This window comes from Alternaria novae-zelandiae (assembly GCF_023758075.1).
Source record: "Alternaria novae-zelandiae strain BMP 2774 chromosome Unknown scaffold_2, whole genome shotgun sequence".
Classification (NCBI taxonomy): domain Eukaryota; kingdom Fungi; phylum Ascomycota; class Dothideomycetes; order Pleosporales; family Pleosporaceae; genus Alternaria; species Alternaria novae-zelandiae.
Genome location: NW_026056962.1, coordinates 1,245,428 through 1,272,043, shown reverse-complemented (window position 1 = coordinate 1,272,043; position 26,616 = coordinate 1,245,428). Strand labels below are relative to the sequence as shown.

Below are 26,616 nucleotides of genomic sequence, written 5' to 3'. Positions count from 1 at the left end.
CAAAGCACGTTGTGAATGATATATACGCAAGTTTTATACACTTTTGTATGTCTTCAAGTAGTTCGTGTCTTGAGCCTGAACTATCTGGCTTCACTACATCGTCCTGGTATCCTCACATCTAACATCGTACAACATCGCCAGCACATGGTACCTAAGCATCGTTCACGTCACTCTGACAGCGCAGCAGACCCTCATCCATCGAGGTCGAACATCTCCCTCTGGTCCTCTCTCTCTTGCGGATCAGGAAAATTCTCCTTGATCTCTTTCCACATCTCCGTCACAATCTTCTGCCTCTTCTTTGCCACGCGAATGCTCTTCTTCCATTCCTTCTCAATCGCTTCTCGCTCTGATGTCGTGACCTTGCAGAGTTAGCACAAACACGCACAAGTCACTTTGAGTACAATGAACCTACCTTTTTCGCCTTTCCCTTCCTCAATCCATCAAGTCTAGACTCGATCTGCTCTTTCTCTGTCTCAAGAGTGTTGACATTGGCGACAAGATCTGCCGTGCTGAGCGTGGAGTTGAGACTGGACAGGGAGCCACGGAGATTCTTTGCGGCTGCGACAAGAGTGGTGGTTTGTGTGCGGAGATCGACAATGGTTTCGTCGAGAACGGCGAGTTGTTCAGTGGTGCATGCTTCGGCTGCGTTCTACATGTGGGTCAGATCTGAGCGAATGCTGGGTAAGAGAAAGGATTCAATCATACCTGCAAAGCGTGGTATACGATTTGCTTGCCTGAAGTTGTCAATTGATATGAATTGCAGATAGGCTCGACCCAGCTCACCAGCGGCACGCCCCTCAATTGCTTTCTGTTCGTGGAGGTCTTTCAGTATCTTTGCCGCAGACGCTGCCCTGAATCAGTCGTTGTCGGATAAGAGTGGAAGGTCAACGAACCTTTTGTGACCTTGTTGTGTAGATTCGCCGAAACATCGATAGCCGAGTATGGGCGGTTTTGCTTGCCTGCAACCAATTAGTCTTTGAATACACGGTGCGGTGCGAATATTGAGCTCTCAGATGTGAGGTGAAGTGAGTGACTCACGAAGATACTCCAACACCAGATCTGCGGCCTCGTTGGCTGTGGCCTTCTCTTCTGCCTTCTTGCGAGGTGCCATTTTCTGCTCCGGTAGCGATGGTAAGATAGATTGAAGGAAGAAAAACACGTTGCTGGATGTGAGATGCGCCTGTGTTGGGATGGCGCTAAGTCACGGGCACACTCCAGACGGAAGGAGCCATCCTCGACCCAGGCAGGTGGGGTGAGCATGCTAAGAGCAATTGAAGCAGATGAAGTTGATACTGTGATCATCCATATACTCATGTAAATACTTGATTCGTTATTGCAGGCGCATTGCCAGCCCGTTAATTAGTACTTCAGCCTCCACGTTCACCAAACTGTGTAGCCCAATCCTCAAATTCCTTCAGTCCTTGCTTGCTTACGGACGGCCTGATAGTCTGCAGACTAGCTACAAAGTCCTGATATTGTATCGGTCGTATTTGGTCCATCGTCATGGAAAGTAACTTCTCGCCCAGTGAGCGCAAAGGGCCCATTGCAGCGTCTTTCGCGAGCGCCGTTATATCGGAACCAGAGAAACCTGGAAAGAAATTAGTATTGCGATTCAGGTCCTCAATGATCATCACCTACCCTCAGTGAGCTTGACCAGACGATCCAGATCGCGGTCACTCAACTCATGTTTCTGGTGGCTCAATAGCGTCTGGACTTGTTGCTTCCGGACCCAATCTTCGGGCAGTGGGATATACTGCCTTCTTACAAATCTTCGTCTTGCCGCTTCATCGATCGCCCACGGCAGATTCGTTGCTGCGAGAACAAGAACTCTAGTTGCATCGCCCCTCTCTTTGTCCTTGTCAGTGACCGCACTCCCGGCAGCTGCCTTCTGCAGATCGGACCACTGGATAAGGAACTCGGTTTTGATGCGTCGCGATGCTTCGTGCTCGCCAGATCCCGAACGCGACGAGAGGAGTGAGTCGATCTCGTCGACGAAGATGATTGATGGCGCCAGCATCTTTGCAAGCTGGAAAAGGGCGCGAACAAGCTTTTCTGACTCGCCCAGAAACTTCGACGTCAGACTACTAGCTGAAATAGCGAAGAAAGTAGACTTTGACTCTGTAGCAACTGCCCTGGCCAACATCGTCTTTCCAGTTCCAGGGGGTCCGAACAAGAGCATGCCGCGAGCAGGTTCTCGCAGACCCATAAACAAGTCAGGCCTCAAGAATGGGTACACTACCGTCTCTTTCAGGGCGGATTTCGCAACTTCAAGTCCTGATACGTCGCTCCAGTGTACCTCATCTCCCTGTATCACGATCTCGTTTAATATCTGTTGTGCTGCTTGCTTATCGACGCCCCGTGGCAAATTCTTCATGATCTCATCCGTTTTGCGCTTCCATTCATCCGTCTCTTCTGGCTCCAGTTCCGCCTCAGAGCTATCCGCGCCTGGGGTATCCGGTAGTTCTGCACGCATCGAATTACCTCTAGCCCTGCCCTTCCGCACTGGAGGTGGCCTCTGCTTGAGCAAATCTCCGTCCTCTTCCAGCGATATAGACTCAGGTGAGTCCTCCTGCTCTGAACTGCTTCGCGCTTGTGTGTCATTGCTCTTGGGTTTTGGTACAAGTCTCCTTGTCGTCGGATCCCACATCACTCCACTTCGCTCGCCCCCACTGTCGCCGTACGAATGGGCTGCAGCATGCGCGGCAAGAGATCGAGGGTCCGGTGTGAGCTTGGGATACTCCTTTCGGTACGATGGTAATGCTGTACTGGGTCCTTGCGCGTTGTTCATTCGACTCAAACCCACAGACTTTCGGGGTATTGCTGGCGCTGTTCGCTCGTGTGTAGCAGGTTTGACCGGCCCCGGATCAGTCTCACCACCAGGTGGTGGAACCGCATATGCTGTTGATGCTGACCCCTCGCCAGCTCTAAAGTAGAACGGTGCTTGTGCAGGCGGCGGTTGTGCTTCGGACTTCGGAAAATAAGCATTCGGTCTCTCAGCAGCCGGCTTGTCGAGGGACGAGCGGGCGGAGGGTGTAAGAGAACTGGTAGATGGGTTCGGGGCCCCCAATGTTGGCCGAGTGGAGGACGCTGTGGCTTTGACACTCCACGCTTGGGTAGCTGCCTTTGAAGCATCCGGGCGGCTTCTCAATGTGTTGGGTAACTTCGCCGAAGATGGCTTGCTCTCTCTCCCGGGTCTCAGTGTTCGTAGCATTCTGCCACTCTTCTCCGGGGATGGTGTACGCGTCTTCTTCTCTCCCGCTGGTCCTGGAGATAGCGTCGATGCGCTCCGAGTCTGGGTCAAGCTGTTGTCACGTATGGAGCCAGTACCGGAGCTCTTGCGTGGCGCCATCGCCGGACGGTAGGGCAATGCTGGCGGTCTTGAGAGATCTGTGTACTCTATGGGTGGTATAGATCCAGCTCCGAGCCATGATGTAGATGCGCCTGGATCGTTTTGCGATAGGGGCACGCCGTGGGGTGGTGGTGTGGGTGCATCGTTGTCTGACGAGAGCGAGGCAAGGCTCTCTTTCGACTCCTTGCGACTCTTTTTCAGCGCCTCCAACAGATCCACGCGCTCTTTACATTGCAGCTCCAACTGGCGCAGCGATTCGATCAGTGCCCTCTCTGTCTCGGACGCGGGGCGGTAGGTCGAGGGGTTGCGACGGGCGTTGTGGTAGTAGATGTGGTCAAGGGCGGTTTTCCATGATCGCAGCGCTTCTTTCTCGTTGTTCTATATGCCTCTCTGTCAGTGATGCTGGCAACATGCGACACTTGGCGGGTGGTTGGGCACTGACCTGGCCCTCAAAGTAGACTGCAGTCGAGCAGGCTAGGAAAGCCTCGTCGTAGGCCTTCTGCGTCGTGTTGGCGCGCATAGCGGAAAACATGTATATGATGCGCCCAATTCACGCGGGGGGTGGCGTGGAGGACAGAATAGGTGTCTCGCGTCCAGTCTCGGGCTCGTGTTTGTAGATTCGTCGCCGGTCTTAGTTCGCGCGGGTGTGTGACGTAGGTAGCTGCGTTTCGCAACCGCGAAGGCTGAGCAGCGACGACCATGGAAGACGACTTTGTCCTCCAGCATCCATGCATCCTCTACGCAACGGGGCACGCTCTCTCTCGCGCTATTACATCAGATCACAAGGTAATACTGTCAACCCAGGATACGCGTGCTCACACAGCCACGAGGAAGGCGCATGTGCAAGTGGGGCTGCTCTTCGCGCCCGGCTGTTATCGATTACGCACCTTGTTTGGGCTGAAGAGCGAAAATGTTCTTGGGTCTTGAGTGACGCCGACACTGAATTTGCTATATGATACAAGAATGCGCATGCCGTCGTGTGCTCGCATAACCAAGCATCCAGTACGCCGCCAGATCGGCTTCCACAAAAGCCTCTATGACTATACAATGGCAGTGAAGAAGCGTCGCGACGCAGCCCTATGCTCCTCCAGCGCGCCATACAATGCTAGACCTTGCCTTGGATGCCCAATACTGCCATGGTCGCTACTCTCCGCGACACTGCGTGTATATCGTTCCGTGGGTAATGCGCATATCGCGGAATCAGAGGGCTCTCGTAATGGTTCAAAAAAAGATCAGTCAAATAGTCGTCTCTCTGTTATATGGCCGTGGATGAGTTGGTGCTCCTCCGAATGAAGAAAGCCTTGGCCATCTCGTATGCGGACCTATGCAATGTCAGATCAATAATGGTTGCGGTGTCCAAGCTCAAAACTTACCAGCAAATTGCCGTGCTTGGCATGGTGGTGATGATTCGAGGTTTCAGACCACGGAAGTATCCCCTGTATCCTTCCCTTTGATGGATGATCTTAGCTGCCTGGATTAGGCCGGAGACATTCTTCAATTCTGCGTCTCGAGCATTGCCGCGTGTTTGTAATAGCGTCTTGATGACATCGAGGGGAGTTGTGAGCCCCGCTGCAAATCCTCCGGCGATACCTCCGGCGAAGCAGTGCGTATAGGGGTCGTAGCGGCCGGTCGGGTTCATGACCTTGGACATCGATTCGTAGGCCATGAATTGGAGTGCGGTGAACGGCACCGTCATACACAGTGTAGTGGGGTATGAGACGTAGAATGCGCCCACGCCCTCAGTGCGGAGAACCTCTCGGGCGCATTGAGGGACGGACTTGTAGACGGAACCGTGCATTTGCATGCGTTGTTTTATGACTGCGAGATTCAGTAGGCGCGGAGCGAGGTCGTGGTGCGCGTCTTACCGTCAAAGGGATTCATCAGCGCATCACTGGAGATGGTGGCCGCAGCACCGCTAGCAGCTGTTGATGGTCAGTAGCTGCTCCCGCATTGGCGTGGTCGTGGTATTGCGCACCTGCCGCGAGGGGGTGGTGCTCGTGGCTTTCTCCCTCGTTGCCTCCGAGGGCGTGCTTCGTAGCTTCGTACGATGCAAAGTAGACAGCGTGCGCGGGACCTGCATGCTGTCAGTTCTCCTTGCCGGTCTTGCTCGCCTGACACTACCCACCTGCGCCCATTACCACGCTCGACAGTCCCCTCCACAGTGACCAGAAGCCCTCCGCTCTAGATATAGTGACCATGGCGTTCGAGATACCGCTGTACATGGCGCTCGGCGACGGGTTGACGATCTGCATGCGGGTCTGTCCGGAGTCAGCGCGCTGTCGGCAGTGCATGGAGAGCTTGGTGGGAAGCTACGTACCTTGAGCAAGTCGACGGGGTACATCACCGAGTGTTCCTATCGTCGGGTCAGTCGGGATATATACACGGCGGCGACCTCGGAGACGTACCGCAACACCTGCGAATGCGCCCGCAAGCATGTTGGCGGTGAGGGAGAAGTTGGGCGGGAGCGCTTCATAACTGGCGCGCAGGTCAGCGACGGGTGTCTCTCATGTGCGGCGGTGCAATGGAGCTGTACTCGTGTTCTTCTTCGATAGGAACTGATGGCCGATCATTGGGGGCCATAAGTCGGCCGGCTACTGGCGCCGCGGATTCCAGCTTTGCGACTTGAGAGGGTTTTTGTTTTTTGGGTGGACGTAGAGCCTCCGCGCGTCGATGCAGAGGGGCGACTGTGGTGAGTGGGCAATGGTCTGAAATTGAAGTTGTTACTTTTGTTTGCAACTAACGGAAGCGCGAGATGACTTCAGCCGAACGCCGAGACGTCAGACCTAAATTCCGCCCGCGACTAGGTACTCTCGCTGAGTCGCTGCTATCTGCCCTTTACGTACCCATGCCTCCACCAGCGATGCCGGAGCTTCCATGGCAAACCTGCGCATGCGCATGCCACTTGTTCTGCCAGCGAAGTTTTCATCCTGAGGCTGTTTGCCATGACGCACGGCACATTTTCGCGACGCCCTACCCAAATGCCCCGTAAATCGGTGACAGGTGCCCGCGGAGATCAAGTACATCATCAACGCGATAGCTAGACTCGGCCAAGGTGCCTCGGATGTGGGAGGGGGAAGGTGCTTGGTATATCTTATCTGATCATCTCCGCCCGCACCTCGAGCCCGCCACACACGTCTGGTCCGCTGCCACTCGTCTACACGTTGTTCGCAAAGCTTGAATTTGCTCACGATACCCCGCAAAGTCGGCAAGTCTTGATTAGCGCATCCAGACTCGCATGCTGAATAATGTCCGATCTTGGGATGGTTGCATAGTGCATGCCCGAGCTTCACCTGCAAAGCTCGCTAGGTGCACTGAGCACAGTGTTTGATAACAAATGGACAACCGGCGAACTTTCGTCTCCACGCCGCCTTGCAAGCTGAATAATAGGGCAAGTCTACACACGGAAGTTTGGACATCCGGAGCCATTTCTCGTAGATAGCTCACGGTGCCTTGGTCCGAGGCTATCCCATCCAGATTCGAGCAGAATGAGCAGCTATCGTACAGCCGGCAGCTGATCGTACAAGTACAATGAACGCGCGGTCTTCATGTGCTGCAACAAGCAATGCTATCCAGCCCCTCTGCCATGCCACGTTACGAGATGCCACGTCCGTGACCCGCTGGCGATGCCGTGATCCGGGATACCGGAGGTCCTTATATCTTGTTTGCGCATCAACACTCGCACCGCTTGTACCACCGGGGAAAGCTGACCACGTCCCTGATGTTAGATACACCAGCGAGGTAGCACAGGAGTCGATCGAACCCTAGACCAAAGCCTCCATGCGGTACACTGCCGTATCGGCGGAGATCCACATACCACTGCAGGGAGCCGTCTGATGCGTCGGTAGTGCTATCCGGTGCTTGTTGAAGACCGTGTTCGTCCATGGATTGCAAGAGTTCTGCTAGTCGATGTTCACGCATGGAGCCCCCAACCAGTTCACAGATCTCAGGTACAAGCAGATCGAAGCATGCGACGGTCGAGGTGGCCGGATTGTCAGCTGTCGGGTCATTTGACGGCGCCATGTAAAAAGGCTTGATGTTACGTGGGTAGTCAGTGATGAATACGGGTCCACCGCGTCCCAAGCTCTCAGCCAAGAATCGTTCGTGCTCGGTCTGGAGACCATCTTCATGACCAGGTGCATACTCGAAATCCGCCTTGCCCTGAGCCACTGCGTCTTTAAGGTGCTGTATTGCGGCCGCATAGGTGGTTCGAGGCCATGGCCCCGCTGCCAGCCCTTGCCACCGTTGTGCGAGGACAGTGTGCGACACGGATGTGCTCTCTTGGTCCTGGTCTCGTGCTCGTGCCTCGAGAAGCTCTTGACCTACAACCGACTCTTGTAGTTTCAACGCAACGGAACGCAGCATATTTTCCACAACATCCATGACGACATTCACATCCTCTGTGAAAGCTAATTCTGCTTCCAGCATGTAGAACTCGCTAAGATGACGGGCTGTATCACTCTTCTCGGCTCGGAATGTTGGAGACAAGGCCCAGACCTTGTTTACTGACTGGGCTAAAGCCTCTAGGTGAAGCTGACTGGAGACCGTCAAATACTTGGGGGAACCGAAAAACATGTCTTCTTGCTTTTTATCCTGATTTGAAGAGCTTTTGTCTGCTGAAGATGGTGCTCCAGGCGCCACAGTGAACACCTCTCCTGCGCCCTCGCAATCGGAGGAGGTGATGATTGGTGGATGGCACTGAATGAAGTCATGTTCCGCAAAGTAGTTGGTCACTTGTGCAGTGACTAGCGATCTCAGCCGCAGGAGAAGCGAGTTAACTGGTAGTCGACTTCGGAGATGTGGGAGTGTGCGCAAAAATTCGGGCGTTTGGTATTTCTTCTGAATTGGGTAGGTCTGGAATTAAGATTCAGATCAGACATCGGGCAAGACTCCGACGCTCACTCATATTGACTTACTGTGGCGTCGTTCTCCCCCAGTATCCGCACATGGTTGACTTGAAGTTCATGGGATTGGCCTTGGCCTGGTGAGGGTGTCCACTTTCCCGTGACTGTCACTGCAGTGCCCGTGGAGAGTCTGATAGCACAGCATGTCAGTACTTACAGATTATCATGAAGGAAGCTACTGACCCTTCTGCTAGTTGAGGAGGCAGGACGGCCTGGACTGTTTGCAAAGTCGAGCCGTCGCCTATAGCAGCGAATGCGATGCGTTTTTGCTTGCGCACCGTCCGTACATAGCCGTTTATCGTTAGTGCCTCGTTGTCCTGTGCACTCTGCTGAGACGAACTGGCCGATTGAGTTGGCCTTAGCAGCTCAGCAATAGTGTTTGGACAGAAGGTGGAACTGCAGCGGGGACGGCATAGTGAAAGTGCATGTGCGCAAGGTAGAGCGGTTCCCCGGTTTCGGAGTAAGTGCTGGGGACGGACAACGCTCCTCCGAACAGGCAGGAGCCAATTCATTTACGCGTCGGCAAATTTCGATCGGCCAGGAGCTGCGCGGTGTAGCGTAGAAACAGCACTCTCTATCACACGTGCGGGTTGATGTCTGCGAAACCTTGGAAAAAAACGAAGGACGCTTGGACCCCACGCTAGGATCGCGAAGGCCTCGCCCGTGCCGTTCCTGTGGCTCGTTGATCTCGACTGTAACACTTCAGCCATGGCTGAAACATCATGTGCTGCAAGGACCGACCATGTCCTTTCACGAGATTTGAGGCCCATGAGCATAGCGCCGATGGCCTTAGGAGCCTGTGGTCTTGGTGTTCTTCTTGGTCGTTCCCTTGACCATCATTGGGTGGGTCAGCTTCCTCCTCCCCTCCACCACCAGTAAGCACACCAAGACACAAACGCCACGCCCCACCAAGCTCGACGGCCGTTTGTACAACCTTTACCGTGTGCCAGGATACTTCCAGGCAAGGACCCGTCATCAAAGTGGCGGAAATGCTCGCTAGATGGACGTTTTCGTGCCACCTCCGCTGGCGGTGAGGAAGACGCCTCGTAGAACGCCATGCATTCCAGCAGAGTACCATTACCCTGCATCCGGATCTTAGTGCCGACGCTATTACTGCGACGCTATATCGTGCAGGATCTTGGTTAGCAGCTGTCATCATCGGCTTGCTCAACGCCGCCAGATCTTTCTAAACCGCTTTTAACGATATGCAGATCGCTTCAAGGCCTGGACGATCGATCCAGCCACACATCCCTGCTCCCTAGGAACCCGACACGGCACTTGGTGGCTTGAGGTGCCTGGCAGCTATGTGGGTGCACGGCATGGCCCCCAGGACCAGGATGAACTTTTGCAATCACAAGGCGCGGCTGCTACCGGCCATTCGACATCTGTGTCTTCCCTAGACTGCTCGGGCACACGACTCATGGCTCCATCTTTCCTGCAGGTCTGCGCTACGGCTGGTGTAGATGCTACCCGCGATGACTGCATGCACAGGGGAAGGCTTGATTCCCGCAGTGGACTACCGTTTTGGTAGCTGGCGCAGTGGAAATACGCCAGCTTAGTCTCCGGGGTCCATCTGGAACCATTATTTAGCTGCGTTATCACACGCCCTTGAGTAGCTGCTCAAGTGATATACTACCCTCTCGCCCGTTGGGTCACAGACTCGCTTTCGCTACTGTCAACCCTCGTTCCTCTCACGCTGTTCCACACTGCAGTCAACTACACCTTCATCATACGTCCATTCACACAAGCAGTCTACAGGAACCCCCTCACAGTACTTTACTACCATGCCGCCATCAAGACCAAAGCCGTCAGAAATAGCAGCCGAAGCAAAACGCGTATGGATGCCGCATATCTGGAAGCATTACATCCGAGACTCCAAAACCTCATACCTGTACCCAGACTCCTCGCAAATAAGGATCAACGTGGACAAGCGATCATCACAACGCACGAGAGTAGCAGTCATGGAAGGCGACCCCGTGAACTACGCTTTGGGCTGGTACCAAAGTGCTGTCAACGCAGACCCAGAGTGCAAGCGGATACCAGTGATCAACGTAGCAAACGAGAAGCGCGCTGGAGGTGACTGGGAATCTGGGCTCATGGCACCAGAGGAATGCTTCGCGCGGAGAAGCAACCTCGTGCATGCCCTGACAATGCCCTGGAACGCGCAATTGGGCCGAGAAGAAAACTATTACCCAATACCACAGACAGGCGGCATCTACTCCCCTGAAGTCTGTACGTTGGCATGCTAGTAACGATCGTCACGAGGCACAAGTCACTAACGGGCCGCAGTTGTTTTCCGAGCAGGCCCAGATCAAGACTATGCAACTTTCACAGACATAGCGTCCTTACCTGTGATATCCGTTGCACCCGTGCGGCGCCCCAAGCTTGACGAGAGCGGCTGCAAGTATTCGTTTGCACAAGAGAAGGAGCTCATGAAGGAGAAAATGCGGGCAGTACTGCGAATCGCTTCCTACTGCGGGCACAGGAACTTGGTATTGGGCGCTTTTGGACTAGGGCCTATATTCCGAAACCCGGCACAGGAGGTAGCCCGAATGTGGAGGAAACTACTCTTCGAAGAGGAGGAGTTCCATGGCGCATTCCAGGATGTCGTGTTTGCCATCGACAGTAGTATGGTTGGGTCGCCGAGCAAAGGGTGCGCGTCCGATGTGGAGATTTTTAGGCGCGAGTTCGACCCTGCGACTATTTGGCCGACAAAGTGGTGACCAACTGCCACTACGACGGCATCGAGGATGTAAGCAAACGGACCTCAGTAACAAAATCTTCGGATCAGCATTGGGTAGCTTTTGGGTAGCATGGGACATGATCACGAAGCCTACGAACAAAAGCACACGAACCGAAACGCACACACACACACACGCACACACGTACACACGGAGGCAGGATCCTTCGGCGACGCACCAACCCGATGGAGGGGTAAAATAAGCCACTTGACCCGGATGAAGTCATGGAAATGGTGGGGTGGGGGTCTTCTGTATGCATAGATAACCGAGAAAAAGCTCAGATCTCGCCGACCCGACGAGTCGAACCAGGTGGCGCGCTGCTGCTACTGCCGCTCGATTCTGCGGCTAAAACCTGCACGTCTTAGTAGCCAATCAGTATTAATCAACAATATTGGGTAACATGCTGTCCTGCGGCAAGACATTTGTCATGCTCCTTGCACTTTGCTGTTTTGGTGCGTGTAGGATTCCGGGCTCTGGAAGGTTGATTCCGATGCGCATGTTGATTCCGATGATTACTCTGATTAGGCTTTCGTGCTGATGAGGGGTTGCCAAACAGAGTTGAAGACTTCCATGTTCCCCCTCAACAGTAGAGTTACCGCTGTCAGGCTGTCAGCAACAAAGACTCGGGCAAAAGGAAACTGCCGACAGACAGCCACATGCCACATGCCCCTGGAGGTATGGTGACCAACAAAAGGTCACCGCCCTTGGCACCAGGGCCAAGACGCGGCCTGACCTACAGAACTCACGCTACGATGCTGCATGGAAACAACTCCCGCGCCTACTCCTAGGCCTGCATTGACAAGCTAAACACCGCTGATCCCCGATTCGTCCTTGCGTCTATGCGACGAACCCATCATGCAAGGAGTACACTTGACAGGCGCGGCTCGACACTCTATGGCTAGGCTACATCGGTGAGCGTTCCCAAGCTCCGGTGACGACATTATGCGAGTCTAGTCACAGTTCGAGTAAGGTAGTGTGTTGGATATTTGGGCCGGGCTACAGGACCGCGCGCTGAGGGTGGGAGGTTCATGCACTTCCATTTGATCTGAGGGTCTAAGGTAAACGCGATGCCTTGCATTTGAGTGCATAGAGAGTGTGTGGGTGCTATGCCCCATCGTGTGAGAAGTCTAGAACGGCAGGGAAGCCGAGCTGCGTGATAGCTGCAAACGCTTTTTGGGAGCGCTTTGAGAGTAGTATACATATTGTACATTGGTCATGAGCGGCATTATTAGGGCTGTTCAGCCATCCTCCATCTATCTGTTCTGGCCTGGCAGTGGTAGTTGCGGGGCAGTGATTTCTCCACCTTGCATCTCGATCTTCTTGATCGTCTGTTCTCTTTGGTAGTTTACGACTCGTTGCTTCTTGAAGTATTCGACCTAGAGAATGTTAGCCTAGTATTCGGGTATATTCCTTGTCCAATCTGTAGTCCAGGAAGCCTGTGTAGCGCCATAGTCGCCGTTTCTGTCACGGGCATGGAAGTACGCTGCTGGCAATTGCGAGATTTGACGTACCCAGCTGTGTGCACAGTTCTTCTCAAACTCTTGATCAAATGACGAGCAGAAGCTGGCCGCCTTGTCCCTACCAGACTTTGTATTTATGCTATCCAGGACGTTGTTCTTGTCGAGACATTCGAAGAAAGCGTCGCGTGCAGCGTAACATTGTTTCCGGTTGGATCGCGATGGCGACTCGAATGCACCGCCTTCTGTCTTCTTGACGCCCGAGTCGTCCTTGGAGCTTGAGCCGAACCAACCCATGGCGGCGATTTTCGAGCTTGCGGAGGAGATGCGGAGGTGGAGGCGACGGTCGAAACTGGCGCGGGTGTCAGTCGCAAGGTGGGCTATTCGCAGGTAGACCGAATCGGAGTAACAACGTACGTCGGTAGTGTAAGTCTGGAAGTCGGATTTGTAGAGTTGATAGGGTTGTCGTCGATAGACGTTGGAGAGCGCAACGATGTCGAATTCGTGCTTGGCAGACCCTAAGCTATGACATCGGCGCTGGCTGTCCACGTTTCGCCGAACCGTTAGGGAACCCATGAATCAACCCGCAACCTTGCAACTACAACCAGCCAAATCGACAACTCCCCTTATGCTCGGGTTATAGCGCATCGCCCGCGTATTGATGCCACGCCGACGCCGCCCTCCACGACCCGGCGCACTTGCGGATCTGTCCCCAACCCGCATCCTCACGCAGATTGTACTCCTACAGGCTGCCTACTATGCATGCGCCGGCGTCCTCATCCTCTTCACCGCGCTGGTAGCGGGCAAGGAGGTCAGCACCGATCTCCTATTCAGTTGGCAAAGTCTACGCGGCGATACGACAATCGGATGGACGCTGGGTCTGGTCTGGGTGCTGAATAGTCTCACTTGGTAAGCATTCCAACGCGCTGGATAATCAGTCATACCATGGTCTAACACGCGGCAGTGCCATCTTCATACTTCTCCTTATCGCGCGCTCAAAACTCGTTCTCGACTTCGCCCTGACTGTCCACTTTATCCACCTGATCGTCACCTCCCTATATACGCACGCGATACCCACCCACATGTTCTGGTGGGCCCTCCAGATATGCAGCGCGACCATCATGACTTCGCTGGGCGTGTGGGCATGCCAGTGGCGCGAACTGAAGCCAATCAATTTCGGTAGCAAGCCGCCTGCGCGATCACAACCAGCTACAGAGGACGAAGGTGGAGAATCTAGAGGGCGAGGGAGGGGCAGAGGGAGAGACGGAGCTGGTGAATACGAGATGGTGGGGATGAATGAGGGGGATAATAATGTCTGATCAGATTCCAGACCTGCATAATTGGCGTTTGGGTTGGGTTCACTTGGATACATGCATGTGAGTGGAAGGAGGCTGTTGAGAGCCATCACATTATACCCTTAGAAAGCATGGAGCATATTACATTAAGATTCGTCTTCTACTTTCCCATTTCTTTAATTTCGGACGCACCATAGTGTCATCGACACTCGTAACTTTCTATTTCTCTACCTGCGAGAAACCATCTGGAGCCACTGCTTTCGAACTCGACAACTCCATCTCTTACTGCAAACCATGGTAATGCCTTTGGTTCCATACTGACATCTAATGCTTCTCTTTCCTCGGTGCTGATATTCGGCGTGACTCTGCATATAATTCTTTCCAGTCTTGCGCGTGATACTGACCGGCCTTGTTCGGTGGCTTCCATCACTTGTACAACGCTTGGTCGATCCGGTAAGACTTTACCTAGTCAGGCTGTCAGCAACGGTCGGATTGAAGCCTGGTACATGTGACATACCTGGGTAGACCCTCGTTCGTAATGGTATTTTAACCTGATGCACCTCATTGCTTCCACTTTCCTTGAATGCTAAGACGACGTCGGTACTTTGCGATTGGTTAAGTTCGTGTTCTTGGAGGAGAGGTAGCTGAGTGTCATGCTTTGGTATGCTGAGAGCGGGAACGGTCAGGCACAGCGACAGATTGTAAAAGAAGTGTCTTAGTAACATGGTTCCTGCGAAGGAGGAAGAAGATGCGGTAAGGTGTATGGTGTTTTGGAGTAAATGCTTCAATATGAGTTGGCGCAGGTGCTGAACCCGTCCAAGAGGGTAATTACGGTAGCGAGTTCTGAAAGTGCACCGGCAGACCCTTCCTAGATTGAGAAGAATTGGATCCTGTTCTATATAAATACGGGAGCATATTGGCTGAAACGTTTATAAAGAACTGCCACCTACTAAGCTAGCTGCCGGGAGAACGGCTCGGGCTGCCCAAGCAGCAGGCTAGTAGCGTTGACACCGCCTAGTAATTTCCTCGCGCTGGGCCTAGATCGTTGACGTTCTCTGTCACCACACGATACCCTTATAGCTGGACTTGCGCGATAAGAAAACTACCATCAGGAGGTTCGTATGAGAGCTTAACAAGTTGTTTGGGTAGAGACACCAGTTCCTGGTGAGCCTCGAATCGGAACGCGCGAGACGCGTGAAGCTCTAGCGCGAAGCACGTGCACCAGCCTTTGCAACAGTCACAATCCCTGTCTCGAAGCTTTCGACATCACCACCATTTTCTCGGTGCATACACCACAATGATCACTCACTAACACGTATGGGCTAACGCAGGTACGATACGATCAAGCACACAATGAACCCCAATAATGGATACTACGGGCAGTGGCCGCCAGGACAGCCACCGGATAATAGACGCTTCTTACCCGTTGCAGGTACTTTTGGAGAGGCTGCGCCAAGCTTGATGCAACCACCTGCGCAGCATGGCAGACAACAATACCCCGTACATTTCCCACCAAACGCCGTATTTCCTCCTCAAGAGGTATACCCACATCCGCCTCCATTCCAGCCTTCACTTCACCATCAGCCGCCAGCCCGGAGTCCTTTCATACCTCTCATCCCACTCAGCGCTGTAGAGGATTTGGAGGAAGAGGAGCCTCCGCCTTTCACTAGTGGAGGGTTCCAGGATCCGTTCAATAGAGCCTATGCTACCAGTGGACCTGCAGTCTTTGAAGGATTCATCCCAGCCAACCCGGGGCAAGAGGACGATGATGAGTATACCAACGCGACCAGATTTCGTGATTCGCGATATGACCGCGACTTTGATAGTTCGGATTCCGATCAAGATGACTTTCGGCTGACGATGGAGGAAGAGGAGGAACTACAACGGATCGAGAACAAAGATGATTCAGAAGTAGACGCAGACTACGAATCGGAAGATGCACAGGAAGATGAAGGCGATCCAGACGAAATGGAGCTAGGCGTCGAGTTTGAGGATACTGAAGAGCGGACAAAGTACAAGAGAGGAAAGGGTAGAGGCAGAGGCACACTCAAGACTCCAATCACCGCCAGTATCATACCAGCGTCTAGCACCAGAGGGCGAGGTAGTGGAAAACGAGGACGTCCTTCGACTAGGGGCCGTGGCGGCAGAGGGGGCAATAATGGTGCCAGACCGACGCCTCGGAAAAAGAAGCGAGGCAAGCCCGGAAGAGAAAAGGGACCCAGAGGCCCTCGAGCCGTTGCCGACCCGGGTGCAGAATGGAAAGCACTGCAGAAGCAGGCCAACGCCAAGTTCATCGAAAAGGACTACGAAGCTGCCCTTGCATTTGCCCAGCAAGCCATTCAACTCAATCCCGAGATCTTCGATGCGTACAACATTGCATCCGAGATCTACACCGAGATGGGTCGAGAGGAGGATTCATTGGCTGTACTCCTGGCTGGTGCGCCAACTAAACGTGATCCTGGTCTTTGGCAGTATATCATCGAGCGCATAGAACGATTGGATCCAGAGAAGCATCCCCAGTTTACAGACGAGAACAAATCGGCTGCCATTCTTCCGTGTCTGAATGAGATTATTCTGCTCAACAACGACTATGAAGCTCGAAGTCGCAAGCTTGAAATTGAGGCGCAGTTAGGCCGCTCATCAAAGTGCGTCGCACTCGGTCTCAAGATGCTCAAAACACTCAAGGAGCAAGGAGAGGATCCGGATGTCAGTGTATTGAAGATCATGGCAATGATGGGTACTGCCTCTCCGAAACAGACTAGGATACACCTTAATAAGCTGCTGAACAGCTTCGAGGAGGCCATTGACGTTTTTACACAGCCTGATCGGGATCCAGTCGAGAACGAACTCGATTGGGAGCTGATCAATATTTATCTCGATCTTTTAGATCGAGCTGGTAGCTATGGCGTTGGTGTCAAGCGACTCAAAGAGCTTGCCCGGTGGAAGCAGGGTAGGCGTTCCGAGACATTCTGGGACGATCTGAAAGACGATCGCGAGTTCGATGTCGAAGATGAGCCAAGACGCGTTACTGTGCCCCAATTCGTCCGAGCATCGCAGGATGCCGCCTATGGCTCAACCCTGCCATTGGAGATCAGGGTGAAGCTAGGCCTGTTTCGCTTACGCAGGAGCAAGGATGACTTTGAAGAAGCGATGGTAAGTCGAATGACTGCGTCGAAAGCTAGGCATTACTAACTACGATATAGCGTCACCTTGAGATGTTGGAGCCAGATAACCATGACGCTGATGCTCTGATTTGGGACTACGAAGACCTATTTCGTATCATTGGCGACGCTCTTCATGCCACCGGCCATGACGAACACGCGCTGCGATTTTACGAGCCCTTATTCGACAAAAATTCGAATGAGTTCAACCTACAAAGTTACATTGGCCTGCACACATGCTTCAAGAACCTAGAGAGGACCGAGAGGGCGGCAGAGGTGATTCCAATCCTGAAGAAATGGCCGGCTGAGAACTATGACGATCTCGCTGTCCTTGCGAAGTTTTTTGAAGATCAAGGCATGTGGCAAGAAGCTGGGCAGCGCGCTGAGACCATCTATCGCGACAAGTACGGCCACAAGCTCAAAGCGCTCGGGTTTGAGGCATACGATGAGCTCAGAGTGTACTACTACAACCAGCGAAGGCAAGCTCGTGGTCGATATGGAGTTCGGAAAAGCACGGTCAGAAGGAATAGGAAAAGGATGCAGAAAGCAACAGGTCAGACAGGTGAAGAGGAGGATTCTGCAAACGAGAACGGCAATGTGGAACTTCCCGCACTCATTGCCCCGACCGAACGCCCCAAGAAGGGTTTCTTCCGAACGAAGAGAGCCAAGGCACCCAAGGTTCAGGCGTTCCTTGATGTACGTGATGAAGACGCCGACACAGTTCCCGATACTGAACCGAAACGAACTACACTTGAAGGTACCGACGTGCCGTATCGAGCGATCAATAACAGACTGTTTCGCCATAAGCTCCAGAAACTGGCGACAGATCACGCCGAAGACCTCAAAGCCGCCCGAGCTCAGCACCGGGAGATCGTTTCCAGTTTCAAGCGACTGGAGGAGATATGGGAAATGGCAGAGGACGGGGACGAGGATGCTATACATGAAGTTCTGTCCATTACCCGGGAGCTCATCGAAGAGTTCTCCACATTCGATCTGTTCTACTCAAACCGGAAGGAAGATCTCATGACTTACTTCCGTCGCGTCACAGGTGGCGATCTCTGGAAAGAGTCTTCGCTGATGGTACTTGCCGTGGTAGCAAACAACGTTGAAGACGGAGAGACAGATCCTGAGCTACGCGAGCGACCAGATTCGGCTCCATCTGATTTCTGGGGCATTCATTTTGACAAATGGTGTGATGCATTTGGTCGCTATGCTATTCTGCTTGCCAGCGAAGGAGATGAAGAGCAATGTTTCGCTACGCTCGACATCGCCACTCAGGCCAATGTCTTCCATCGCAACCAAAAATACCACCAACAATTACAGCTATGTCGCCTCACATGCGCCCTCGCAGCGGACAACTCGCGCCAAGCGTCTGTAGCAACACGCTGGCTCCTCAAAGAATATCCATTCGGTACCGACCTCTTCCGCCTCTATGGCGCTGTCAACCGTCTATGTTCCTTCCCGGAGGGATTTGCAACAGGACCGGCGTACAAAGTGCTCATGCGCTACATCAAGACTATGGACTACGCGCTTCTGACCCCAGCACAGCGCGTTGCATATAACTTCCGCGACACAAAGGACAGCAAAGGAGGATTCAGGAACAACATCAACGTCGAAGACGTAGATAAGGTCAAAGACCACGATCCCGCGCTGTTTGCATTATATGGACATGTCTTGATGTGCGGTGGAAGCTACATGGCTGCACTCAACTACTACTTCCGCGCCTTTGCCATCACACCTGAAGATCCGGTATTGAATCTGAGTATTGGCGTGGCGTACATTCAACATGCGATGAAACGACTGTCTGAGAACCGACAGTACCAGATCCAACAGGGTCTGTCGTTCGTCTACAGATACTATGACATGCGCTCCAAAAGCTCTCATGCTATCCACCAGCAAGAGGCGGAGTTCAACGTCGGGAGGATGTGGCATGGGCTGGGTCTTGTCGCGCAGGCGCTTCCGGCGTATGAAAGGTGTTGCGCGCTTAGTGACAAGGTCAGACAGGAGGCAGAAGATCAGTGCCAGGATGAGAATTGGGGGTATGAGGACTTCGGCACGGATGCCGCCTTTGCGATGCAGAGCATCTATGCTATCACCGGTAACTTTGAAGGTGCTCTGGATGTTACGGAAAGGTTGCTCGTCATTGAGTAAACGGAAGCGTCCGTGCGGGCCTCAATGGTGGCCCTAAAACGTCCTTCATGCAAATGCCAATGATTCAAGTTGCTTTTACAAATACCCAAAATCTGAATTCAAACGCAGATCAACATGAGCGTGCCCCCCACATAATAGTTATTATCAATGCTCCTCCACATTCCGACTACGATTTCCTCCCTCCACCGACCGTGCATCAAACAGGGCCGAAGAATGTGATCCAACATGCATGTTCGATTCTGCAAGGGCGGCCAAAACGCGTAAAAACAACGACAAGAGAAAAGAACACCCAGACAGAAAGAAGCGCCTGCATCGCTTATCGACCCGAAGCCGCAGGCCGTGTATACAAGCTAATGCACCTTCCAAACTGCAAACTTCCACCGCAACCTGCATACATATACTGCGCCTCGTACCCGCATCCGCGTCGTCCCTCACACCATGTCATCTCATGCCATTCTCTATGGCGGAAGGCACGCGGCAAGCCCAAAGGCGTTTTTAGCCGGACACACCCCAGGTAGGAGTAGACAGGGGACCTTGCACCCGCAGCAGCAGCACCTTCCCCATTTTGTGGCACACGACACGTGGAATTGCCAGGGCTCCCAGAATCATCCGATCATGTCACAATCGTGCGTTTGCGTTGAGTAATCACAACATTTCATTATCACCTGGGCATCGTCATGGCCCGATTTGTTTCGGAGTGGCTGCACGGCGTACCGTACGATTTTCTGCGTCTGCGACGCCACGGGCGTTGCAAGAGGCGCAGATTACTGGTTTGGTTACACGACGACGCATCATGGCATGTTGGCAGACAAGACAGACACCGCTGGCATCTGTTTGTGTCATGGGCGGTGTGTGTGTGTGTGTGTGTGTGTGTAATGTGTAATTTGTGGTGAGTAGTGAGGATCGGAAGTCTGTGTAGCAGTCGTACAGTCTCATCTACGATTTTACCCGTAGATCTCTGTGATACTAGAGGGGTTTTCTTAGGCGGTCTGTTGGTTCCACGTTGTACGGGGAGATCTGCTGGGAAACGGAGATAGGCGGGTGGGGCGACGAAGGATGGGTTGTGCTACTTGTGGGCAACGTCAAGATTGTGTGTGATGTGAGATGGAGGGAGTAGTTGAGGCGGTGAGGCGGAAATTGTGCAATGACCGAACGACCGGCATTTGACGCTGAACAAGACGGCATGGGTAGGATTCTACGTAGATCTCTGTGAGGATGTCACAAGCGTACCGGAGATAGTCTATTTCCTGATACCCCAGACATCTCCGCCCATTGCCACGACCTTGCCATCTGCTTCCAAATCGCCTAATAGCTGCTTCACTTCTTCGGCTCCGAATGGGAATCCTCCTTGAACCATCATACGCATCATCATGGTGATGCGGCCCGCATTCATGTTACCCTGATTTGCCATCATGCCCAATATGAAAGCCGTGTAGACATCCTTCTTCTCATACAGCATCTCACTCTGAGACTTGACAGTGTTGTTGGTGGCGTTGGCTTGGATGGTAGCTAGTTCTTCTGCTGCAGCCGCTGCATCGGCATCGTGAGCACCAGTTGTAGAAGTCGGTTTGGGGAGAGACTCGATGATAGAGTAGGTAGATGGGGCATGGAAGCGGAGCACAGACTTTCCAACCCAGAAAGCGAGGGCTTGGGTGACGAGGCTCTCGTCCATTTCTAGCATCTCTTCTAGCTGAGATACAGTGCGTGTGATGCCTTCGCCGCCCTTGTCTGAGTGTTTTGCTTCCTCATCGGGTTGAGATTGGAAGGCGTAGATTACACTGACTTGCCAGGGTGTGAGGTGGTCGAAGTCCTCTGTGCGGTCATCGAAGGTGAGGGTTATAGAGCCGTCGCCCAAGGCATTCATCCATCGCAATTTACGCATGCCTTTGATACGCTCGAAACGCGACTCGTACTCTTTTTGCAACGCATCGATCTGTGCGGGTACGCGGAAAGTGTCGTCGCGAAGTTGTGGCCAGAAGAACGATGATAGGATCTGTGCGTTAAGCGTAGGGCCAGGAGGTGTTGCAGCGTTGGATGCAGAAGGAGTGATATTTCGAGTCGAACGTCCAGGTCTCCGAGGTTGTGGTGTGCGTGGCTGTCGGCCGTCTGGTGTCTGAGGCTCTCTGCTACGGTGGTCTGGCGTAACAAGTGATGTCGCTGCTGGTACGCTGATTGTTGTGCGGATGGTGCCGTTGATACGCTTCGATTCCAAGACATCTCGTAACATGACCTCGCAAGCTTGTAGCTTGTCGTCACCCAAGCGGACTTTGATGAGCTCCAACAGTCGAATCTCTTTCTCATATTCTGGATCTTGACATCTAAGCAAGTGATCACCATATATGTTCTTCAGCTCGTTGATAAAGTCCTCTCGCTCCCAGAGTGTTAAGAGGAACCATATCACGTCTTCAACTTTTGACTTTTTGTAGTCTGGTGAGGCGTCTTGTGGTAGAGGCTGCCAATTCATGTCGTTCCAGTTGAGTTCCTCATCAGTATCTTGCCCGTAGTTTGCAAACGGCTTCACCATCTCGCTGGCAATCTCGTACGAGAGCTCGCTGTTAGATGAGAATTTACTACCAGTTTCGTCGGTCAGGTCAGTGAGCAGACTTGATATTATGATGCGCGCTGTGTCTTCTCGCTCCTTCAGGTACCGTCTGATTGGTCTAGCTACACGCTCAAGCAGCACTCCCTTAGGCTCAAGCTCGTGGAAGGAGCGAATGATGGAGATGTAGACGTTCAGTATATAAGTCGTGGTAGCTCCAGGATGTAACAGGCGTCTCGCTATTTGCTGAGAAAAGCTCGAGGTGAGATGTTGCTTCGCGTTTGAAACCCGCAGATACTCTTTGATGTCCAGGATGGCGCCCATACTTTTATCCCAGTGTATGACAAAATCGAACAAGTTGTCAACTCTCGCCCGACCAAGCCTAGCTAGAGCCATCTCTTGCCATGAAGCCAATTCGGTCGGCAGAATGCTACTCTGCTCGCACCGCAGACATTCTAGTACCAATTCGACGAGTGGACAGAAGCCATCCTGAATCCACAGTCTCAACTGCGGCACAACTGACTTCTTGGAATACCAGTCTACCTTCAAGTAGTGGCTTGTGATGAAAGAGTCGAGCAGCTTGTTCATGGCGTGTGCGAAGGCCTCCTGCGCACTGCCACCACCGAGTCCAACGCGCTCTAGGCTTTGTAGCAAGGTGATCATTCGCTTTCTGCACTCCTGCGTCTTCTCGGGCGAAGCACTCGGCTGCATGCCATCGTGTCGGGTATAAATGCGGAACAAGCGACATCCAGCGTCGTACAAGACATAGCTCAACGTCTTCCCATATCGCTGCAGCGGCAGACAATGCGCAAAGACAGCCTGTATATTCCGGCGAAACTTCCAATCTGCTGCACTCGCAGTATCTGAGTCGGCGATCTGTGTAGGTCTGCTCGGTCGAAGGGTCGCGTTACTGGCGTTCTGCTGTAAGAGAGGCAGTAGGTGGTCGGTGAAGGGCTGGAGGTATACGTTCTGCACCTGCTCGAGGATACGCTGCGTTTCATCGAGAATCTCCCAGGCTCGCTGGAGCTCAACTTCATCCCCCCACAACTCTTCTAGACCGGGTCGGACATGGTTCGCAAAGTGCAGCCTGCACTCGTTTGTGTACCATTCGACCAGAGTCTCCTCCTTCTCATCGTCGCTCTTGCCTTCTCCATTCAAGAGAAAGTCGAGGGCTTCCTCAATCTCCCTGTTCTTCTGTGTCCTAGGCGCGAAGTTGATGTCTTTTGGCAAACTCAGGAATCGCGTCGCGCAACTCCATGCTATGTTGCGCTTGACTGCCCTGTGCTGTCCCTGCCCATGTGCTTGCGCTGGTGTTCGGCTCTCGGCGTTCCTCAGAGCGTACGGGCTACCGAACGAGGTCCCAGGCGCTGTATGCCCCAAATCTGGTGTCGCAATCGGCGTCGGTGTGCTGTGCGAGAAGGAGAGGACTGGAAAGACGGACGCGAAGACCAGGGTGGAATGGTCCATGGCGGACGGAGGTGCGACGGAGGCCCCACTATGCGATTGTTTGGGCTTGTGTTCGTGTACGTGGTAATATGAGAGACTTCATGGACGTGCGATCGATGTGCCATCTAACGACGGGTGTGCTGCTGCTACAAGTCTGCTCATCGTCGGGTCTTGGGGATTGTTGTCTGTTTGTTCGCGCAGCAGCGGTCGCGACCACCGCCCATCAAGCTCGGGCCAGCTCCAACGCGTATTCACGTGGGGTAGCCGCCATGTCAAAGTATGACGAAAAGCATTTGACCTTCACCGTTGTGCGCACATCTTGGTCAAATGATGATGTTTCTCAATGTCTAGTACTATATTGCCTGCAAATACATCGAGTCATGATTCGACATTGTGCAATACGAGAGCTTAGGTCTTGAGACTACATACCTGATGGAAAAAGTATCAAGGATATCTACCATGTACGCCTCCTGCACCGTCCCATTCCAAGCTCCGTCCCATGCGTACAGAAAATGCTGCAGTAATACTATAGAACACCATGCCCGTCGTATCAGTCACATTACATCAAGGCCTCAGCACGCCGTGCCGCCTCCTAAACGCCTCAACTCGTTCCTCGTAGAAGAGTATCTCTCGAACACGTAACTTTGGACCTTTTTGCGAGTCCTGCACAAACGATTCATCGTCGCTCTCAACGTCGACATCGTCACTTGCTTCGCTCTCGGTCTCATCACCACCGGGCGGCATAGCGCCATCGTCCATGTCATCGTCGTCTTCGTCTTCCGTAGCTTCGCTCTCGTCGTCGGATAACATCGGATCATGTGTAGCGTATGCAGATCCACTACCATCGGCATGCATGCCATCGTGTCGTAGGTCATAATTTGATGGTCGATTTTCCAGAATCTCAAAGCACTTGGTAGATAGGCCCATGTAGCAGAGCTCTATCTCCGGTCGCAAGTGCACAATATCGAGTATCTGGTATGCGAGTTCGCGTGGATCGATATTACTGCCATGGGCGTGATCGGCGATATAAGGGATATACAGGGAGCGAATATGAGGGATGTACGGGAGACGTTGGAGGAAGTGATGCTGTACAGACGTCAGTCACATTTCTTGAAATTGTAATGAGGCGCAACATACCCAGTCTTTGTAGTCGATGGACACTGCGAGTTCCCGCAAGCTGTTCATACGGCCGCTTGTTATGTATGTCAGGATCTCGCGGTTCAGCATCCACCGTCTCCACCTTGAACTATTGGTCGTGTGTCCGTCTGGGCTCTTCTCTCCACTGTCTATCATTAGCTTCTTCAAACTTCCTCGATGTCTCCGCAATGGCCCCTTGTAGATCGCATCTACTGTGACCGTAGACGAGTAAGAGCGGCCTTCTTGGAGAAAGAGCACTTCAAGACTATTCGGCGCCAGTGTCTCTTTGAGAAACGTGATCAGCGAAGGAGACACTGTATTAGTGTGTATTCGCTTGAGGTTGAGCTGGTATTCCGATCGAAGGGTGTAGGAGGCCTTGTACGCCTTGGATGAAGACGGTGAGCCAGGGTAGGGGGGACGAGGGGTGTATGTTCTCCGTAGTATTTTCCACAGTTGTTCGTGATTGCTGCAGTGAAGAAGAGTCAATGTCGATAGAATCGACCAATCGAAGGCTCTGCGAAGCACTGGGACGGCGAGAGGGACGCGTTCGAGCTCCAGTACTTCTAGTTTCAGTTTGCCAGTCAGCCGCGGCTCATCTTCTGAGCCAGAAGTCTCGTCACGAGATGGAGGTGTCTTTGCAGCGACTCTCTCCGTACCAGGAGCCTGCGCAGTCTGTCCAGCACTAAACGGCTGATTGTCATTGAAGAGACTAACGCCCTCTGTTATGGAGTTATCTTCCATCGGATTACCGAAATGATCCACATCCTGGTCCGGGTCGCGTTCTTGTAGTGAGAGCGAGGCTATGGAGGGCAGGGGCAAGGAGGCTGCCGATTTGGCGGGCGTTGCTTCTACTGATCGTTCTGTGACGCCGGTAGCGCCGGACTTCTGGGTTGGAGGTTCTTCCGAATGGCGCATGTTGTGTATGCGACCAACGAGAATGCCGAGAACGCCCCCTAGCCTTTTCTCTCCTATTGAACACGCGGCAGTCGATGTAGCGTTGTAGTCGACTTGTTGAAGACCTTCACCCTCCCAGACGGTCACCCAGTCCCGCTGTTGTGCATGGGCTGCGATACCGATCCGTAGTTCGCGTAGTTTCTTCTGGGATCTTGCGATCAAAATGCTCATCTCGTCGAGGTAAGGCAACTCGTCGATGTCCAAGACACTCAAACTCTTGAGCGCAGGTATGGCAGAAAAGGTAGGGTGTTCGACTCGATCTAGCGCAGACATGCTACTCGGTGCGTACGGGGGTACCACAACAACGGGGGCTTGGACGGTGCCAAGTCCACTCGGATGTGTAGCGTTCGGGGGTGGAGGGAGGTTTTGATTGTTGAGTATCATGGGTGGCGCGGGCGGCGGGATCGGCGCGTCGATTGTGTTGTCGTGCCATCGTATCCAGAGGCGGTCCAGACGGCATTCCTCACCGTCACTCCGGTGGGCGAGGCTCGACAGCGCAAGCCAGACATCGCGAAGCACACCCGTAGGCATATCCCACACGAACGTCTCCAGATTGATCATGCGCGCAATGGCAAGCGCCACCAAGGTCCCCAGCATCTTCCCGCCTTCCTTGGTGATCATGTATTCCTGAACCCATGCCTGCGGTCCATTGCCGAGAGAGAACTTCTTGGTAAACTGTCCGTAGTAGTTGCCAAACCGCCGCTGCGGAACAGGGTATGGGTTGGCGGCAGTCCTCAGCAGTGCGGTCGGCGTCTGTCCCTGCAGCCTCAGCCGGTTCTGGTGGGGGAAGCAGTCGTCGCCCATGACCAGCGTCGCGAGGCCATAGGTGAGAGCATCGACGCCAGCGCGAGGCTCGTTGTGGGTGCTCTCGTCAGGCCACACAATGTCGAAGCGCGAGTATATGCATGGGATCGTGAGTCGATGGAGGGCTGAGTGACAGAGGCACAGCGAGGTGAGGTCGTTGGTGTGTGGGAGCTGTTGAGGTGCACGTCAGCATCGAGCCATGGCCGTGCCGCATGACAGGGTGCAGCGCATAAGGCGCCCCTACTCACCTGGTGTATGATTTCCTTGAGGATGTCCATGGGCAAATCCAGCAGCTTCAGCGGCCCCTTGGTGGCCTTCTCTTTCCCTTTGGGTTCCATGGCCTGCTCAGCTGATCCCGTCGCATTCACCACACTCGGCGCCGGGGCACTCGTCCGCGCACCCTCGGCGTGTCCCTGCATGTCGCCCGTCTGCGCGTCGTCCTGCGCGGGCGAGAAAGATCGGGCGGCGTTTCTGTCGGAAGGTAGCGGCGAGGCAGTGGTTGGAGTGCCGGGTGTTGAGAGTGGGGAGTCGGCCATGGTGGTGCGTCGACGGCGAGTCGGTGGGGGGCATATAGGCTCCCGGAGGAGGGTAGGAAGCCAGGTGCAGAGACAGCACGGAAATCTGCTTCTCACATGGGCCCAAGGTTTGCCAGCAAGTCGAGAGGTGGGAGAGTTGTATCAG

The 26,616-nt window shown here is 53.5% G+C and overlaps 8 protein-coding genes across 8 annotated transcripts; 3 read left to right on the top strand and 5 right to left on the bottom strand.

The window, feature by feature from the left end:
• Positions 1-191: 191 nt before the first annotated feature.
• On the bottom strand, positions 192-1,111 carry J4E88_001435 (uncharacterized protein; the record flags this gene model as incomplete). Its single annotated transcript, XM_049395104.1, has 5 exons — positions 192-359; positions 413-649; positions 706-734; positions 894-959; positions 1,039-1,111. 5 exons carry the CDS (start codon positions 1,109-1,111, stop codon positions 192-194), a joined length of 573 nt encoding a protein of 190 aa, XP_049258968.1.
• A 256-nt stretch (positions 1,112-1,367) lies between these two features.
• On the bottom strand, positions 1,368-3,869 carry J4E88_001434 (uncharacterized protein; the record flags this gene model as incomplete). Its single annotated transcript, XM_049395103.1, has 3 exons — positions 1,368-1,588; positions 1,639-3,727; positions 3,792-3,869. 3 exons carry the CDS (start codon positions 3,867-3,869, stop codon positions 1,368-1,370), a joined length of 2,388 nt encoding a protein of 795 aa, XP_049258967.1.
• Positions 3,870-4,604: 735 nt separating this feature from the next.
• On the bottom strand, positions 4,605-8,677 carry J4E88_001433 (uncharacterized protein; the record flags this gene model as incomplete). The annotated part of the gene is made up of 12 exons (XM_049395102.1): positions 4,605-4,671; positions 4,723-5,167; positions 5,215-5,271; positions 5,325-5,423; positions 5,475-5,607; positions 5,667-5,702; positions 5,755-5,824; positions 7,164-8,200; positions 8,263-8,380; positions 8,434-8,491; positions 8,538-8,607; positions 8,660-8,677. The coding sequence occupies 12 exons, from the start codon at positions 8,675-8,677 to the stop codon at positions 4,605-4,607; spliced, it is 2,208 nt and encodes a 735-aa protein (XP_049258966.1).
• Positions 8,678-10,034: 1,357 nt separating this feature from the next.
• Positions 10,035-10,973, top strand: J4E88_001432 (uncharacterized protein; the record flags this gene model as incomplete). Its single annotated transcript, XM_049395101.1, has 2 exons — positions 10,035-10,482; positions 10,540-10,973. 2 exons carry the CDS (start codon positions 10,035-10,037, stop codon positions 10,971-10,973), a joined length of 882 nt encoding a protein of 293 aa, XP_049258965.1.
• A 1,271-nt stretch (positions 10,974-12,244) lies between these two features.
• Positions 12,245-12,745, bottom strand: J4E88_001431 (uncharacterized protein; the record flags this gene model as incomplete). The annotated part of the gene is made up of 2 exons (XM_049395100.1): positions 12,245-12,367; positions 12,503-12,745. The coding sequence occupies 2 exons, from the start codon at positions 12,743-12,745 to the stop codon at positions 12,245-12,247; spliced, it is 366 nt and encodes a 121-aa protein (XP_049258964.1).
• A 364-nt stretch (positions 12,746-13,109) lies between these two features.
• Positions 13,110-13,767, top strand: J4E88_001430 (uncharacterized protein; the record flags this gene model as incomplete). The annotated part of the gene is made up of 2 exons (XM_049395099.1): positions 13,110-13,357; positions 13,413-13,767. The coding sequence occupies 2 exons, from the start codon at positions 13,110-13,112 to the stop codon at positions 13,765-13,767; spliced, it is 603 nt and encodes a 200-aa protein (XP_049258963.1).
• Positions 13,768-15,096: 1,329 nt separating this feature from the next.
• On the top strand, positions 15,097-19,055 carry J4E88_001429 (uncharacterized protein; the record flags this gene model as incomplete). The annotated part of the gene is made up of 2 exons (XM_049395098.1): positions 15,097-16,896; positions 16,947-19,055. The coding sequence occupies 2 exons, from the start codon at positions 15,097-15,099 to the stop codon at positions 19,053-19,055; spliced, it is 3,909 nt and encodes a 1,302-aa protein (XP_049258962.1).
• Positions 19,056-20,295: 1,240 nt separating this feature from the next.
• On the bottom strand, positions 20,296-23,061 carry J4E88_001428 (uncharacterized protein; the record flags this gene model as incomplete). Its single annotated transcript, XM_049395097.1, has 1 exon — positions 20,296-23,061. The coding sequence occupies one exon, from the start codon at positions 23,059-23,061 to the stop codon at positions 20,296-20,298; it is 2,766 nt and encodes a 921-aa protein (XP_049258961.1).
• Positions 23,062-26,616: the final 3,555 nt, after the last annotated feature.